Source organism: Pseudophryne corroboree, chromosome 1, assembly GCF_028390025.1.
Source record: "Pseudophryne corroboree isolate aPseCor3 chromosome 1, aPseCor3.hap2, whole genome shotgun sequence".
In the NCBI taxonomy this organism is placed as follows: Eukaryota; Metazoa; Chordata; class Amphibia; order Anura; family Myobatrachidae; genus Pseudophryne; species Pseudophryne corroboree.
Window position 1 is genome coordinate 1,028,810,883 of NC_086444.1, and position 17,625 is coordinate 1,028,828,507.

Here is a 17,625-nt window from a genome sequence, read left to right on the forward strand (position 1 = left end):
CGGATCGACATTGTCGGAAACGGGACTAAAACCTGTAGGATTTGGCCTCAAATTGACGACTAAACTGATGGAAAATTGAATACTAGACAAGTCAGAAAATCGGCAGCCCCATTTAATAGGTTGAATCATGATTCCACCTAAAAAAGTCAGAAACTGCCGTCTTTACGACTAGACACCATTTCCGGCTGCAATTGAATAGACCCCATAGCAACCAATCAACATTATTCAGTGTAGAAAATTAAGTCATCTGGCGCACACATCACCTGTACCAGTTTTCATATGTATAGCCCAATATATTAAGAACACACAGTTTGATTGCATCCTGTATTTAATCTATAAATGTTATAAAAAAATATAAAAAAAATCTTAAAGCTACATTCAGTTAAAAGACATTTGTGCCCCAGTTAATTGATAAATAACTTCACAGTATAAATAGTAAATACATATTGATAATAATTAGGATGCTTAGCTCTAGATCAGTCAGCATGGATGTGCAGTCAGGGGAGGTATAAATGTCATAAATATATAAATATCTGCTATTTATTATTCTAATAATTTTTGATGTGAAAATGCAGCCAAATCTGGATGGGAGGCAGCGAAAGCTCTGCCTCCTGCTGACGAAAATAAAGTGAAAGAGTAAGGGGGTGGGGCTAAGCCACAGGCAGTAAAAGCAGTAATACAGTGACAGGGGCAGGCTGGGCTGGGGGCAGATTGCCAGATGTCTCCCAGGCCGGCCGCATTTTTAGTGCCTGGTGTGGCTCTTCCTCTTTCTTCACTGAACCTCCACCCACGAGCTGGTGACACAGAAGATCGAGGTGACGCCAGATCAACAGTCCCTTCAAGAATAAGAGTGACAGTCCGTCCCCTGCCGGTCCTGCCAGCTGGCGCATCTCAACCATGGTGCTTCCGCAGCCAGACCTGAAGCTGCTTGACAGCCCTCCCCTCTGGCTCTGCAGACATAACCCCCTCTACTTATCACTGGCCACTGATAGCCCCCTGCAGCTGTGCGTGTCCCTCTGCTTGCACTCTTGTGCTTGTGCAGGGGATTACTCATTGTTGGTCTGGGCAGCAATGGGCCCCTTAGACATCAGAGGCCCAGGTGCATCAATGGTAGTTTCGCCTCTAGTCAGCCTACAGGCTCATATAAGCATGAAGGCCACAGCTCAGCAACCAGAGCTTTAAGCATTGAAATTCTTATTGCTGCTGGAAGGAGAGTGGTTTTAATAATCTGTCTTTAAGCAGAGAAGTTTCAGCGAGAAACATCGGTGGCTTCAATGCATGAAATCACTACATTTCACTGGCTTAAACTACTTGATTTTAAGGGTTGAACTTAACTAGCCCCATGATTTCATTTTAGTAGATCTTCAAAAACTCTAGGGTAAACAAGTTTTCAGAGAACTACTGTACTATCCAACAATAAGAGGATAAAAATGGTCTCAATAGTTTACTGCAGTTACAATAACTTACCTGGGAAAGTTTTTCATTGTAACAATTTCTTGAATCCCATCAGTTATTTTTGCCCTGTTGATGTTGACGGTGAGTGACTGGTTATTTATATGGTTAGCCAAATTCCACGACCGTAAGGTGTTTTCTCCATCACAGAACGCTAGGCAGTAGCGAAGATCAAAGCATATTCCTATAGCATTGAAACAAAAATATATAGGAATTATGTAATTCAGGACTGCCAACCTCTCCCATGCCACAAATCTAGGTTAACAATAAAATACATGACACAGATACGCATAGGAAGGAGACTGAAAAAAACATCCATTATGCAGGAATATGGTAGTAGTAAAGTACCTGTGTGTGGAATATAAGTAGAACGCCAGGCTTGTCCATTCTGCTGAGGGGCAGTAGCTAAATAAAGTTTAAAATTTATTGCGTGTCTCTGTTAATAACTGAATTGTATATATAGCAGCCATTTTTATGGAGATCAAAAATGCCCTGAGTCCTATATAAATAACTCAGCCATTATGGCTTCAGGATAGGAGACAAAATAGGATTTTGAATAGGAATAGAATCCTTTTCTCTTAGTCCGTAGAGGATGCTGGGGACATCAAAAGGACCATGGGGTATAGACGGGATCAACAGGAGACATGGGCACACTATAAGACTTTGAATGGGTGTGAACTGGCTCCTCCCTCTATGCCCCTCCTCCAGACTCCAGTTAGAGAACTGTGCCCAGGGAGATGGACATTTCGAGGAAATAATTTATTGTTTAAATACGGTGAGTGTCATACCAGCTCACACCTCGAACATGCCGCAGAACGTGGCATTCAAAAGAACACCAGCCGATGGCATGAAAAATATACAGCAATATGCTGACCGAAAATGTAACACAACCTGTTTGTAAACACGACCAATAACAGCATACCACATGCCATGGTATGAACAACTTCAGCAACAGACTTGACTGAAAAGAAACACCACCTGAGTGTAACCACCAATAGCTGCAGATACAGTATGCACTGGGACGGGCGCCCAGCATCCTCTACGGACTAAGAGAAAAGGATTTACCGGTAGGTATTAAAATCCTATTTTCTCATACGTCCTAGAGGATGCTGGGGACACCAAAAGGACCATGGGGTTTATACCAAAGCTCCAGACCGGGCGGGAGAGTGCGGGCGACTCTGTAGCACCGATTGAGCAAACATGAGGTCCTCATCAGCCAGGGTATCAAACTTGTAGAACTTAGCAAAAATGTTTGAACCCGACCAATTAGCTGCTCGGCAAAGTTGAACCGCCGAGACTCCACGGGCATTCGCCCAAGAAGAGCCCACCTTCCTGGTAGAATGGGCCTTCTCCGACTTCGGTAACGGCAATTCAGCCGTAGAATGAGCCTGCCGAATCGTATCACAGATCCAGCGTGCAATAGTCTGCTTAGAAGCAGGAGTCCTAATTTTGTTGGGAGCATACAGGATAAACAGAGCCTCTGTTTCCCTAATCTGAGCCGTTCTGGCGACATAAATATTCAAAGCTCTGACTACATCGAGAGACTTCAAATCAGCCAAAGCTTCAGTAGCCACAGGCACCACAATAGGTTGGTTCACGTGAAACGGAGAAACCACTTTCTGCAGAAATTGTTGCCGAGTTCTCAATTCCGCCCTATCCACATGGAAGATCAAATAGGGCTCTTGTGAGACAAAGCCGCTAATTCCAACACCCGCTTTGCGGACACCAAGTCCAATAGCATGACCACTTTCCAAGTGAGAAATTTTAACTCAACCTTTCGCAAAGGTCCCAATCAGTGTGACATAAGAAACTGCAATACCACGTTAAGGTCCCATGGTGCCACTGGGGCACAAAGGGAGGTTGGATGTGCAGCACTCCTTTCACGAAAATCTGAACTTCTGGAAGGGTGGCCAATTCTTTTTTAAAAGAACATTGATAAGGCTGAAAACTGAACTTTAATGGAGCCTAACTTTAGGCCTACTTGCAAAAGATGGAGAAAACGACCCAGCTGAAATTCTTCCGTAGGAGCCTACTTGGATTCACACCAAGACACATACTTCCTCCAAATACGGTGGTAAAGCTTCGCCGTTACTCCTTTCCTAGTCTGAAGCACTGTGGGAATTACTTCACCGGAAACACCCCTTCGGGCTAGGATATGGCATTCAACCGCCATGCCGTCTAACGCAGCCGCGGTAAGTTTTGATACACGCCCAGTCCTTGCTGTAACAGGTCCTCTCGTAGAGGAAGAGGCCCGGGATCTTCTTTGAGTAAGTCTTGAAGATCTGGATACCAAGCCCTCCTTGGCTAGACTGGAACAATGAGGATCGCCTGAACCTTTGTTCTTCTTATGTTTATCACCTTCGGAAAAAGTGAGAGTGGAGGGAACACATAGACCGACTGAAAACACCCACGGTGTCACAAGGGCGTCCACTGCGATTGGTTGAGTGTCCCTTGACCCGGAACAATAACCCAGAAGTTTCTTGTTGAGGTGAGACGCCATCATGTCTAATTGAGGAATTTCCCCAAAGACTTGTCCCTTCTGTGAAAACTTCTTGATGAAGACCCCACTCTCCCGGATGGAGATCGTGTCTGCTGAGGAAGTCTATTTCTCCGTTGTCTACACCCGGAACGAAGCCCGCTAATAGAGCGTTTACATGCCTTTCCGCCCAGCGGAAAACTTTTGCGGCTTCTGCCATTGCCGCTTTACTCCTCGTTCCGCCCTAGCGGCTTACTTACGCCACTGCTGTTAAGTCGTCCGACAGAATTAAGACGGGCAGATCGCGAAGAAGATGTTCCGTTGTAAATAGCTCTTAATTCAAGAATGCTTATTGCAGACAAGCTTCCCGGCTTGACCTTTTCCCCTGGAAAGACTGCTCCCCCGCCTCGGAGACTTGTATCCATGGACAGCAGGATCTAATCCTGGATCCCGAACCTTTGTTCCTCTAGGAGGTGAGAACTGTGCAGCCACCACAGGGGAGATATCCTGGTCCTGGAAAATAGGATTATTTTCCGGTGCATGTGCAAGTGATACCCGGACCACCTGTCCAACTGGTCCCGCAAAAACCACTCTGGCATTTGACCTGCTCACCGAATGGCCTCCTAGGCCGCAACCATCTTCTTCATCAACGGAACGTATTGATGGGTTTACACTGTTGCAAATCTGATCCGACTCTGGATCCTCAAATCTCTTTCCACAGGAAAAAACAAACTCTCAACAGTGCAGTATCTAATCTTATTCCCAACTCCGACATCTGTGTCATTGGTATCAACAGTGATTCTCCATGTTGAAGAACGGTCAGAGAGAAACAACGATTTGTACCACTTGTTTCCAGACCTCGCCGTAGTCAGGAGAGCGTCCCAGTACAGAATAATAATGGCTCTTACTATTGAAGGAAAACCATCATATTGCCATCACTCCGGTGAAACGACAATGACAATCCTGAATAGTAAAACCAGGTAAGCTTAATGCGGATGAAACCGCATTTATACCCTCTTTCTTCTTTTACAAGCTGGAGATCCCTGCCCTGAGAGATTCCATCTTGCAGTTCAACTTCTTAAGTAGAAATCTTTTTGGGATTGTTCTGACCGAGCTGTCCGGGCTCAGAAGCACGAAAAAGCTTGAATAACAGCTTTTTTTTTTTTTTTTATGACAGGGACAGCCGGACCATGTCCTGATCCCGAACCAACTCTTGTATGGAGTCGCATACTACCTCCCCGTCCAGAGGAGAATTGGTAAGATCTATTTGAAAAATCAGTGAGGGGAATCATCTGGAAAACTCGAGTATGTCCCCCTTTGGACTCTATTCTTAACTCACTGTGTCAAGTCCATTCCAGGACTGACTGAAGAGTAGTAGACGAGTTCCCACCGGTGTGTGCTCCAGCAAGATAGACCCAGCGACCTGCGGTGGATGTGGTAGAAACAGAGGACAATATCTGCTTCTGCGAAGTTGAAAAGGCTGCAGATCTCTTACCTTTTCACCTCCCTCTACCTACAAAGAAGGGGAAGAAAAACGGTATCCAACCGGTCAAAATGACTGCATCCCACAAAAAATGCGTCACCAACCGTTGTGATGGAACATAGCACAAGAAGGTAGACTTATCAGTGGTATCTGCCGAGATCAACTTAACCAAGCCATCCCCAAACCAGATTATCCCTTCATAGGGAAGATACTCCAGTATTTCTCGGAGTTAGTGCATACCTCCTGTAGTAGCACGGCAGCAAGCTGCAATGTTCTAGATAAGACCCAAGGAATATCCCATCTCTACCCAGGGTAATTATATCGGATAACAAGGTAACCGACCATTTCTGAATACAAGTACTCCCCCATGCGTATGTAATGCAAATATCATCAAAGCATATAATTAAAATATTACTTAGTTTCCTGTATACGATCCTTTGTGACAGGGTCCCGTGCAGACCAGGGGTTGACTTTCACTTTATTCCATCCACGGCGGGAAAAGAATAAACACTCAGACTCCTCGTGAGGATTCAAGACCATCTCGTCACGGCTGACCTAGAGCTTTATCAACAGAGCGACCAGCACATGAGAAGGAATAACTTCACTTCAGCATTCCTAATAAATTGTAATACAAATATACACATTCAATTACACATATATACACATATATCTATATATATATTTCATATATATATATATATATATAAAATCTGTCAGGAACAGCAGGGTCCCTAGTGACATTAATGTGTTCTGAATGTGTATGAGCATGTACTGAATGCCAATGTTGTGGATCTAATCAGGAAACCTTATGGCCGACATAAAACATAGTATTCGTGTCTACAACAGGGAGTAGTAACTGGGCAGAATTACATTTTTGTGACCCCGAGGGGTCTGAGGGAAATATATACCTAATTTCACTAGGACGCCCCCACAAATACTACCACATCTGTGCTCGAGCTACAGCTCAATGCAAATGTACCATACATATATATATATATATATATATATATATACATACATACAGGTATAGGTTTTTTACATTATTTTACACCCAGTCCTAATAGTTGGTGCCGACAGGGTCACCCACATACGTCTGTGTCTCCCAAACAGTGTTTACTTTGGAAAAGTTTACACTACTGACCAGCTGACACTTAATCTCATGAATCAAGTACCATCTGGAGTCGGCAATGCCGACAGAGGGATTCCCATATCTGTTTGTGGTAGAGCACTCACACATGTCGACACACGTGTACTAAACACCCACCAACATTGCTAAAATGGGCAGATTTCTGACAGGGAAAACACAGAAACTTTAACCAACTCATTTTACACACGCTCATTATATATACATATATATAGTGCTTCATTTTTTGCACTAAATAACTGTGCCCCCCACCTCTCATTTTTCACTGCTAGCTGTTTAACAGTGTTTTGGTGGGCCCAGCATCTCTGTGAGGAGAAAATGGCGCTGTATAGAGTTGTGAGGGCTAAGCCACGCCCGCTTCTCGGCGCGCTTCAGTCCTGTTATTTTTGTACCTTTTTTATACTGGCGGGGGTCAGTATACAGTGCCTATGCACTGTATATCACTTTGCCAGGTCATATCTAAGAGGTATATTGCTGTCCAGGGCGCCCCCCCTGCGCCCTGCACCCATGTAGTGCTGCTTGTGTGGGGAGCAATGGCGCGCAGCGCGACCGCTGCGCGGTACCTCAGAGATTGATGTCTTCTGCCGTCACTGAAGTCTTCTGTTCTTCTAATACTCACCCGGCTTCTTTCTTCTGGCTCTGTGAGGGGGGTGACGGCGTGGCTCCGGGAACAAGCAGCTAGGCGAACCAAGTGATCAGACCCTCTGGAGCTAATGGTGTCCAGTAGCCTAAGTAGCAGAGCCCTTGAACTCAGAAGAAGTAGGTCTGCTTCTCTCCCCTCACTCCCACGCTGCAGGGAGCCTGTAGCCAACAGGTCTCCCTGAAAATAATAAACCTAACAAAGTCTTTTCAGAGAAACTCAGGAGAGCTCCCCTAGTGTGTGTCCAGTCTCTCTGGGCACAGAGTCTATCTGGAGTCTGGAGGAGGGGCATAGAGGGAGGAGCCAGTTCACACCCATTCAAAGTCTAATAGTGTGCCCATGTCTCTTGCGGATCCCGTCTATACCCCATGGTCCTTTTGGTGTCCCCAGCATCCTCTAGGACGTATGAGAAATTGATGGTAACATTGGTCACCAAGTGGTAAAGAAAGGATACAACTCTCAGAAATCAGATAAGATCATTAGCACTGGGCTAACTTCACAGCCCAGGGCACATACATGTGTACAATCCAAACCCCACTGATGGCAGCCATAATACTATTGTTCATCAGATAGTGACCTTCCCAGTGTTTTTCCAAAAGCCTTGGAGTGGATAGTCTTGTGGATACTAACAGACCAGTCTCTTCAATTTCTTTCCCTATCTGCATTACATAAACACGTCTTTGACAGATGGGAGGACCTACAGGGAGGTCAGAGGTGAGGGAGGCCTGGATACTACTTAGCACAGTAAGGAGACTGGAAGTAAGCAGCATTTCTGAATGTGTAGAGCAGTGTTTTTCAACCACTGTGCCGTGGCACACTAGTGTGCCCTAAGCAGTCTCCAGGTGTGCCGCCATAGAAGCACAGCCTGGCCCGTCAGTCTTTTGCCGCTACTGAGGCCCTGGGACGAGCAATACTGGTGGGTTTAGTGGTTGCAGAGCCAGTTCTAAATTTGGGCCTGGGCAGTGTTGGGCTCTTCTGGCTTTCTCAGATGTGGCTAAGGCGTTACCTATGGAGAAGCTGCGACATGACATCCTAGGGCACGCAACTGCACCATGTATCACCATTATATTTGAGTGTGCCTTGGCAATATTTAAATCTTGTTCAGTGTGCCGCGAGTTGTAAATGGTTGAAAATCTCTGGTGTAGAGCATTTTTCTCTGTCACATGCATGACATAAAACCAGAACACTTTCAATGGTCTGTCTATGAAAGCTAAAACCATGCTGAAAAGGCTGTTTCTGCAAGGTGTAAGTAACCTTAAAATGTAGGAAATAGTGAGAATGCTGCAGAAAACAGTTCAATTAGTCTCAACTTATTATTCTCCTAAACTTAGCTTTTTAAAGCTTGGCTTGTTAGCAAACACCATATTCAGATGGCAACGGTCGTTCTGTCCCTATCTGGGGTGCACAGCTGGCGCCTTTATTTTCCTCCTTGGCAATCGCCGTACTCCTCCCCTAGCGGCTATCACAATTTTGTTCTGAGCATTTGAGCCATAATGGCCACGCACGAGCAGGTTAAGAAACAGCAGGCAGGGCTGTAACTAGGGGTAATCAACCTGTATTTGGCTAGCAGGGTGTTTGATATGACACCCTGTAGATTGAAGAGCTACTTGCAACATCTTTAGGATGCACTTGGTTCCTTCCTGACAGAGCCTGCCCAGGGCACATTAGTGCCCTGCATACAGCAATGCCCACAGTAAAGTGATAGCAAAAGCTATCGCTTTACTAAAGAGTTCTTCATTAGGACAGGCTACTATTGCCAGGTTATGCTCCAATGCTGAGCTGCAGAAAGATTTTTAATAAATACAGACCTAAGTGCCTTATTCCGGTAAACCAGACGGTTAACTTTTTCCACATTTTGTTATATTACAGCCTTATTTCAAACTGGAATAAATAATTTTTTTCCCACAAAACTCTACACACAATACCCCATAACGACAATGTGAAAAAGGTTTTTTTTTTAGATTTTTGCAAATTTATTAAAAATAATAAAATAAGAAATCACATGTACATAAGTATTCACACCCTTTGCTCAATACTTTGTTGATGCACCTTTGGCAGCAATTACAGCCTCAAGTCTTTTTGAATATGATGCCACAACCTTGGCACACCTATCTTTGGCCAGTTTCGCCCATTCCTCTTTGCAACACCTCCAAGCTCCATCAGTTTGAATGGGCAGCGTTGGTGCACAGCCATTTTCAGATCTCTCCAGAGATGTTCAATCGGATTCAAGTCTGGGCTCTGGCTGGGCCACTCAAGGACATTCACAGAGTTGTCCTGAAGCCACTCCTTTGATATCTCGGCTGTGTGCTTAGGGTTGTTGTCCTGCTGAAAGACGAACCGTCGCCCCAGTCTGAGGTCAAGAACACTCTGGAGCAGGTTTTCATCCAGGATGTCTCCGTACGTTGCTGCATTCATCTTTCCCTCTATCCTGACTAGTCTCCCAGTTCCTGCCGCTGAAAAACATTTGGCCTGGAGATGAGCGGTGCCTGGTTTCCTCTAAACATGACACCTGGCATTCAGTCAAAGAGTTCAATCTTTGTCTCATCAGACCAGAGTATTTTGTTTCTCATGGTCTGAGAGTCCTTCAGGTGCATTTTGGCAAACTCCAGGCAGACTGCCATGTGCTTTTTACTAAGGAGTGGCTTCCGTTTGGCCACTCTACCATACAGTCCTGATGTGCTAGGGGGTGTGCCAAATTGGCTGCAAATTTGTACGTGCTATAACATGGACCTGTGTTGTTACTGCTGTGTCCAGTCTGCGTAGCCATAGGCCTACCCTTAACCTCGATGTTCCTCATTTTGCATATAGGCTGTGAATAATTTTACGATGGCTCCAGTGGATGTCTCTGGTCATTCCTGTGAGGCAGCTTTTCTTGCTAACATTTGCAGTTCTGTAGCCTAGGAAATCACAATTGCAATTGCATCTGCCTACAAACATGAATTAGGCCCAAAGTCCCCAAAAAATTAAGTATTGCATGAAGAACACATATAATACATCGGGAATATAAAAAATGGTACCTAAGTACAATGGTTTTGAGACATCACTTTCCCATATTGCAAAACATTAAAAAAGACATTGGGTACCACTTGGATTTAAGCCTTGATTTTATGATAATGTCATTTGAATAGCTAGTATAAATAAGCCTGAAGAGTACAGTTCACATTAAAAGAACACAACTAACCTCCAGCGGATACAGATGAGAATTTCACCATGTGCTTGTGGTCCTCAGTTTCTAAATTCCAAACTATTACTTCTGTGGTATTGGTGTTGGGAATCTGAGAAAATGCTACCACATGTGATCCTTGGCGGTTCACATCAAACTTGGTAATGAAGTCATTGCAGCAGCCTTTCACAGTGCGAATATATGCAAACGTGTGCACGCTGAATAGCTCAATATGTACTATGTCATGCAGCTTCAGTGATGGATACCTGCAATACAGTGTATAGTGCACTTATAACATTAACACACTGCTATATGGATAGTCTTTTTTGTGACACCAGTAAATGTATTTTATGCAAGATGAATAAAATTTGAGGGTTGCAATTTATTTGACGTTACTACTTACGTTAGTATTAAATGATAAAAAAAAATTGTTATGGAAAAGTAGCAGCTGCGGATGTGCACCAGACTTGCATCATTCCTTGGAAGAGGCTAAGGGGGTAATTCAGATCTGATAGCTGCTTTGCATTTTCGCACAGCGGGCGATCAGGTCCAAACTGCTCATGCGTATGCACCGTAATGTGCAGACGTGTCGGACAGCTAAAACGGGCATCGCTGGTCCGCGACGGGATGGTGCGAAGGATCCATTCGCACGGGCGTACGCAAGGTGAATGACAGGATGAGGCCGTTTGTGGGTGGCAACTGACCGTTTACAGGGAGTGTCCGGAAAAACACTGGCATGTCCAAGCGTTTTGAGGGAGGGTGTCTGACATCAGCTCCAGCCCCAACCAGCAGGATTCTATCGCAATGGAAGAGTAAGTCCTGGGCTGCGCAGAGACTGAGAGACTGCACAAACTGATTTTTAGCAGCTCTGCTAACACATAGGAATGCACACTTACACAGCGAAAATACACTCACCCTGTAGGCGGCGACTATCTGATCGCAGGACAGCAAAAAACGCAGCCCAGTGATCAGATCTGAATTACCCCCTAAGTACAAATACCCAATCTAAAAATGGAAGGTGCATCATTAAAAAAAAGTCTATGTGCTTAATGTCTGTGTTATGATTCCAGCACTCCTGGTCAGAGGAGATCTTATGACAAGGACCGGAGCACTGGAATGGAATGCTGGGGACGGGAGCAGGAAAGAATAATAGCCCCTGGCGCCCTAACTCTGTTGTCTCACCCGTGCTGTCAGAAATCCCTTGCGAGACTATGGTTTCTTGAGCCCTTGGCAGCCGCGTTTGAAGGGCGGATTATGTCTGCCCAACTCCGATGCCCCCCGGTCTTAATGAGAGACAAAGGGAAATCCGAGGCAGGATGATAACAAGAGGCCCTCTATCTAACAAACAAGCCAGGGGCTACGAGCTAACTAAAAAACCTAAAGTATGTGCGGAAAAACCGCCAGGGAAAAGGACAACCAAAATATCCACTTGTCCAATACTCCTACCCGGCACCGCCGAATACCAGAGTGGACCTGTGGAAGCGGAACCCTCCGCAAAATGCTCCAAACACAAATTATAAAGGGTAAAGCGGCCGAGCCGCTACACACGGCAGAGCCGCGACTCACGAACACCACTGGATGTTAAACGGTGATCAGTCAGGACTCCAGGGACGAGATGATAACTCCCGAGTACAGGACTTCAGAGGACTGGAATGACCGGATACAGCAGGACTGGAAACAGACTCTCAGCAAACAAGACAGCATGCAAGAAGCTATTACCGGCGTCTGTGAGAAGCCCTGAGAGTGTATTTAATGAGGAGTCCTCCAATCAGCTGCTGACAGAGCTGATTAGAATCAATGCCGTGCAGCTGCCTTGCTGCACGGCCAGAGAACAGGTGCACTTATTAATTCCAAAAGGACCCAGCAACGGGGAACGCGGTCCGCCAGTGGCGTCCCCGTTGCTAGGGTCCGTGCGGCTCAGCGCGCCCGGCGTCTAGCGTTGCTAGGGAGCCGGCGGCTGTACGCGCACGGCGTCCCTAGTTGCTAGGCGCCGGGCCGCGCATACGAGCGGACCCCGGCGCCTAACAGTCTGGAGTGGATGAAGAACAGACTCTGGGAATAGGCAGGCCTTCCTGGACACTAGGGCCACCCTCAGTGTGCTCATAATGAACGTATATATTGGATATTGTGTAAGGACTGGTGCCCCCCCAGTAGGAACTCTAGGTGTTTAGAATTGTGGCACTTGTAGTCACTCAACCTTATGGAATTTCCACAATTCTAAACACCTAGGGTTGCTACTGGGGGGCGCCAATCCTGATACAATCCCCAAACTAAGTGGTTAATGTTGGAACATGCACAGCCAACTTCCATATCCATGTTACATTACCTAAATCTGCCTTCACCCTGATCGCTCTACTCTATCCATCCCCAACGGTGCTACTCAACTCATCTTTCTCATCAACCGAACTGTTTCTGCCTCCTTCTCCAAAAGGCCCCACAATGGCTCCACTTCCATTACAGAATCCAACTCCTCACACTCAGCTATAAAACTAACACCCAATCCTCCCTCTCAACATTATTTCCTCCACACTCCCACCCACACACTTCACTTATCCAATAAATGCCACCTTTCAATCCTAAATTGAAGCTTTTTAGCTGCGTCTCCACTCACTGATCTTGCCCCATCCCCTTGCCTAATTGACATGGGTGCAAACACCGGGAGACCCGCAGACAACAAAAAGAGGTCACCACAAACGTATAAACCTCTTGCCACGTCAAGGTGTGACAACATAGAGGGCCTAATTCAAGTTTGTACGCAAAATGCAATTGCAATTTTCTAGCCTACAGAACTGCTGATGTTGGCAACTGAAGCTGCCACCCAGGAGTGAAAAGAGATGCCTACTGGAGCCATCGCAAGCTCTATCACAATTACATACACATCCGTAGCCTATACTCAAAAACAAGGAATATCGGGTCTGGACATGGCAGTAGAGACGCAGATGCTATGTTTTGTACGTACGAGCCCGCAGCTGACGGCAGGTACACATCTGCATTTTTGCAAACACTCCCCATTAACACCTACGAGCAGTTACTTCCTGTTAATCTCTTTCCCATTAAATCCTCATCGCGTGTGAGATCACAGCGGCACCGTGGTGCATGTGCAGTGCGATCACAGCACATGAGCAGTCTGCCGATAACAAACACAAAATTAGGCCCAGAGTGCGAAGTTCAGAGTTGTGCATGCCTGCTGTCTGGTAATATTGCACTTTGACAATCAATGATTAGCAACCACTGATGGTCTTATGGCAATGGTAACCAGTTTTAGCTTCAATGTGCGGCTGTAGTCTGCGCATACGCAAAATCAACTCAATCATCAATGGATTCTAGCCAATGGTTGACCCTCCTAACAGAGCTGTTGATGAACAACCCTACTGCCTGGTACTGTAACCAGGAGGAAAGGATTAGCTATCAGTGCAAGGTTTGCCAAAACAGTGCAAGAGCGGGCTGGATAGAAATGCAAACATTGCGCATACACAGATTGGGGAAACACTTTGGATAGTTTTAGTGGCACAGGCATCCACAAAAAATAAGAATTTACTTACCGATAATTCTATTTCTCGGAGTCCGTAGTGGATGCTGGGGTTCCTGAAAGGACCATGGGGGGGGATAGCGGCTCCGCAGGAGACAGGGCACAAAAAGTAAAGCTTTAGGATCAGGTGGTGTGCACTGGCTCCTCCCCCTATGACCCCCCTCCAAGCCAGTTAGGTACTGTGCCCGGACGAGCGTACACAATAAGGGAGGAATTTTGAATCCCGGGTAAGACTCATACCAGCCACACCAATCACACCGTACAACTTGTGATCTAAACCCAGTTAACAGTATGATAACAGCGGAGCCTCTGAAAAGATGGCTCACAACAATAATAACCCGATTTTTGTAACTATGTACAAGTATTGCAGATAATCCGCACTTGGGATGGGCGCCCAGCATCCACTACGGACTCCGAGAAATAGAATTATCGGTAAGTAAATTCTTATTTTCTCTATCGTCCTAGTGGATGCTGGGGTTCCTGAAAGGACCATGGGGATTATACCAAAGCTCCCAAACGGGCGGGAGAGTGCGGATGACTCTGCAGCACCGAATGAGAGAACTCCAGGTCCTCTTTTGCCAGGATATCAAATTTGTAGAATTTTACAAACGTGTTCTCCCCTGACCACGTAGCTGCTCGGCAGAGTTGTAATGCCGAGACCTCTCGGGCAGCCGCCCAAGATGAGCCCACCTTCCTTGTGGAGTGGGCATTTAAAGATTTTTGGCTGTGGCAGGCCTGCCACAGAATGTGCAAGCTGAATTGTACTACAAATCCAACGAGCAATAGTCTGCTTAGTAGCAGGAGCACCCAACTTGTTGGGTGCATACAGGATAAACAGCGAGTCAGATTTTCTGACTCCAGCCGTCCTGGAAACATATATTTTCAGGGCCCTGACAACGTCTAGCAACTTGGAGTCCTCCAAGTCCCTAGTAGCCGCAGGCACCACAATAGGTTGGTTCAGGTGAAAACGCTGAAACCACCTTAGGGAGAGAACTGGGGACGAGTCCGCAGCTCTGCCCTGTCCGAATGGACAAACAGATATGGGCTTTTTTTTTTTTTTTTTTTTTTGAGAAAAAACCACCAATTTGACACTCGCCTGGTCCAGGCCAGGGCCAAGAGCATGGTCACTTTTTATGTGAGATGCTGCAAATCCACATATTTGACTGGTTTTAAACCAATGTGATTTGAGAAATCCCAGAACTACGTTGAGATCCCACAGTGCCACTGGAGGCACAAAAAAAAAAGGGGTTTGTATATGCAATACTCCCTTGACAAACTTCTGGACTTCAGGAACTGAAGCCAATTCTTTCTGGAAGAAAATTTACAGGGCCGAATTTGAACCTTAATGGACCCCAATTTGAGGCCCATAGACACTCCTGTTTGCAGGAAATGCAGGAAACGACCGAGTTGAAATTTCTTTGTGGGGCCTTCCTGGCCTCACACCACGCAACATATTTTCGCCACACGTGGTGATAATGTTGTGCGGTCACCTCCTTTCTGGCTTTGACCAGGGTAGGAATGACCTCTTCCGGAATGCCTTTTTTCCCTTAGGATCCGGCTTTCCATCTCCATGCCGACAAACGCAGCTGCGGTAAGTCTTGGAACAGACATGGTACTTGCTGAAGCAAGTCCCTTCTTAGCGGCAGAGGCCATAAGACCTCTGTAAGCATCTCTTGAAGTTCCGGGTACCAAGTCCTCCTTGGCCAATCCGGAGCCATGAGTATAGTTCTTACTCCTCTACGTCTTATAATTCTCAGCACCTTAGGTATGAGAAGCAGAGGAGGGAACACATACACCGACTGGTACACCCACGGTGTTACCAGAACGTCCACATCTATTGCCTGAGGGTCTCTTGACCTGGCGCAATACCTGTCCCGTTTTTTTGTTCAGACGGGACGCCATCATGTCCACCTTTGGTATTTTCCAACGGTTTACAATCATGTGGAAAAAACTTCTCAATGAAGTTTCCACTCTCCCGGGTGGAGGTCGTGCTGAGGAAGTCTGCTTCCCAGTTTCCATTCCCGGGATGAAAAACTGCTGACAGTGTTATCACATGATTTTCCGCCCAGCGAAAAGTCCTTGCAGTTTCTGCCATTGCCCTCCTGCTTCTTGTGTCGCCCTGTCTGTTTACGTGGGCGACTGCCGTGATGTTTTTCCCACTGGATCAATACCGGCTGACCTTGAAGCAGAGGTCTTGCTAAGCTTAGAGCATTATAAATTTACCCTTAGCTCCAGTATATTTATGTGGAGAAAAGTCTCCATACTTGATCACACTCCCTGGAAATTTTTCCCTTGTGTGACTGCTCCCCAGCCTCTCAGGCTGGGCTCCGTGGTTACCAGCATCCAATCCTGAATGCCGAATCTGCGGCCCTCTAGCAGATGAGCCCTCTATAACCACCACAGGAGAGACACCCTTGTCCTTGGATATTGGGTTATCCGCTGATGCATCTGAAGATGCGATCCGGACCATTTGTCCAGCAGATCCCACTGAAAAGTTCTTACGTGAAATCTGCCGAATGGAATTGCTTCGTAGGAAGCCACCATTTTTACCAGGACCCTTGTGCAATGATGCACTGTTTTTAGGAGGTTCCTGACTTGCTCGGATAACTCCCTGGCTTTCTCTTCCGGGAGAAACACCTTTTTCTGGACTGTGTCCAGAATCATCCCTAGGCACAGCAGACGTGTCGTCGGGATCAGCTGCGATTTTGGAATATTTAGAATCCACCCGTGCTGATTGTAGCAGTATCCGAGATAGTGCTACTCCGACCTCCAACTGTTCCCTGGACTATGCCCCTATCAGGAGATCGTCCAAGTAAGGGATAATTTAGACGCCTTTTCTTCGAAGAAGAATCATCAATTCGGCCATTACCTTGGTAAAGACCCCGGGGTGCCGTGGACAATCCAAACGGCAGCGTCTGAAACTGATTGTGACAGTTCTGCACCACGAACCTGAGGTACCCTTAGTGAGAAGGGCAAATTTGGGACATAGAGGTAAGCATCCCTGATGTCCCGGGACACTATATAGTCCCCTTCTTCCTGGTTCGTTATCACTGCTCTGAGTGACTTCATCTTAATTTGAACCTTTGTAAGTGTTCAAAAAAAAAATTTTTAGAATAAGTCTCACCTAGCCTTCTGGCTTCAGTACCACAATATAGTGTGGAATAATACCCCTTTTCTGTAGTAGGAGGGGTAATTTAATTGTCACCTGCTGGGAATACAGCTTGTGAATTTTTTCCCATACTACCTCCTTGTCGGAGGGAGACTTGGTAAAGCAGACTTCAGGAGCCTGCGAAGGGGAAACGTCTCGACATTCCCATCTGTACCCCCGGGATACTACTTGTAGGATCCAGGGGTCCTGTACGGTCTCAGCGCCATGCTGAGAACTTGTCAGACGCGGTGAAACGCTTCTGTTCCTGGGAATAGGCTGCCTGCTGCAGTCTTCTTCCCTTTCCTCTATCCCTGGGCAGATATGATCTTATAGGGACGAGAGGACTGAGGCTGAAAAGACGGTGTCTTTTTCTGCAGAGATGTGACTTAGGGTAAAAAACGGTGGATTTTCCAGCAGTTGCCGTGACCACCAGGTCCGAAGGACCGACCCCAAACAAGTCCTCTTCCTTTATACGGCCATACTGTGCCGTTTGGAATCTGCATCACCTGACCACTGTCGTGTCCATAACATCTTCTGGCAGTTATGGACATCGCGTTTATTCATGATGCCAGAGTGCAAATATCCCTCTG

General features: G+C 46.2%; 1 protein-coding gene across 4 annotated transcripts in view; it reads right to left on the reverse strand.

Annotated features, from left to right (window-relative positions):
* Positions 1-17,625, reverse strand: part of LOC134922808 (uncharacterized) — a 338,146-nt gene that overhangs the window by 26,319 nt on the left and 294,202 nt on the right. For all 4 annotated transcript variants that reach the window (XM_063920697.1, XM_063920699.1, XM_063920696.1 and 1 more), the window contains 2 exons: positions 10,377-10,624; positions 1,468-1,636 (listed from right to left, as the gene is read on the reverse strand). In XM_063920697.1, coding sequence (XP_063776767.1) covers positions 1,468-1,636; positions 10,377-10,624 — 417 coding nt within the window. The remainder of the gene's footprint in view (positions 1-1,467; positions 1,637-10,376; positions 10,625-17,625) is intronic.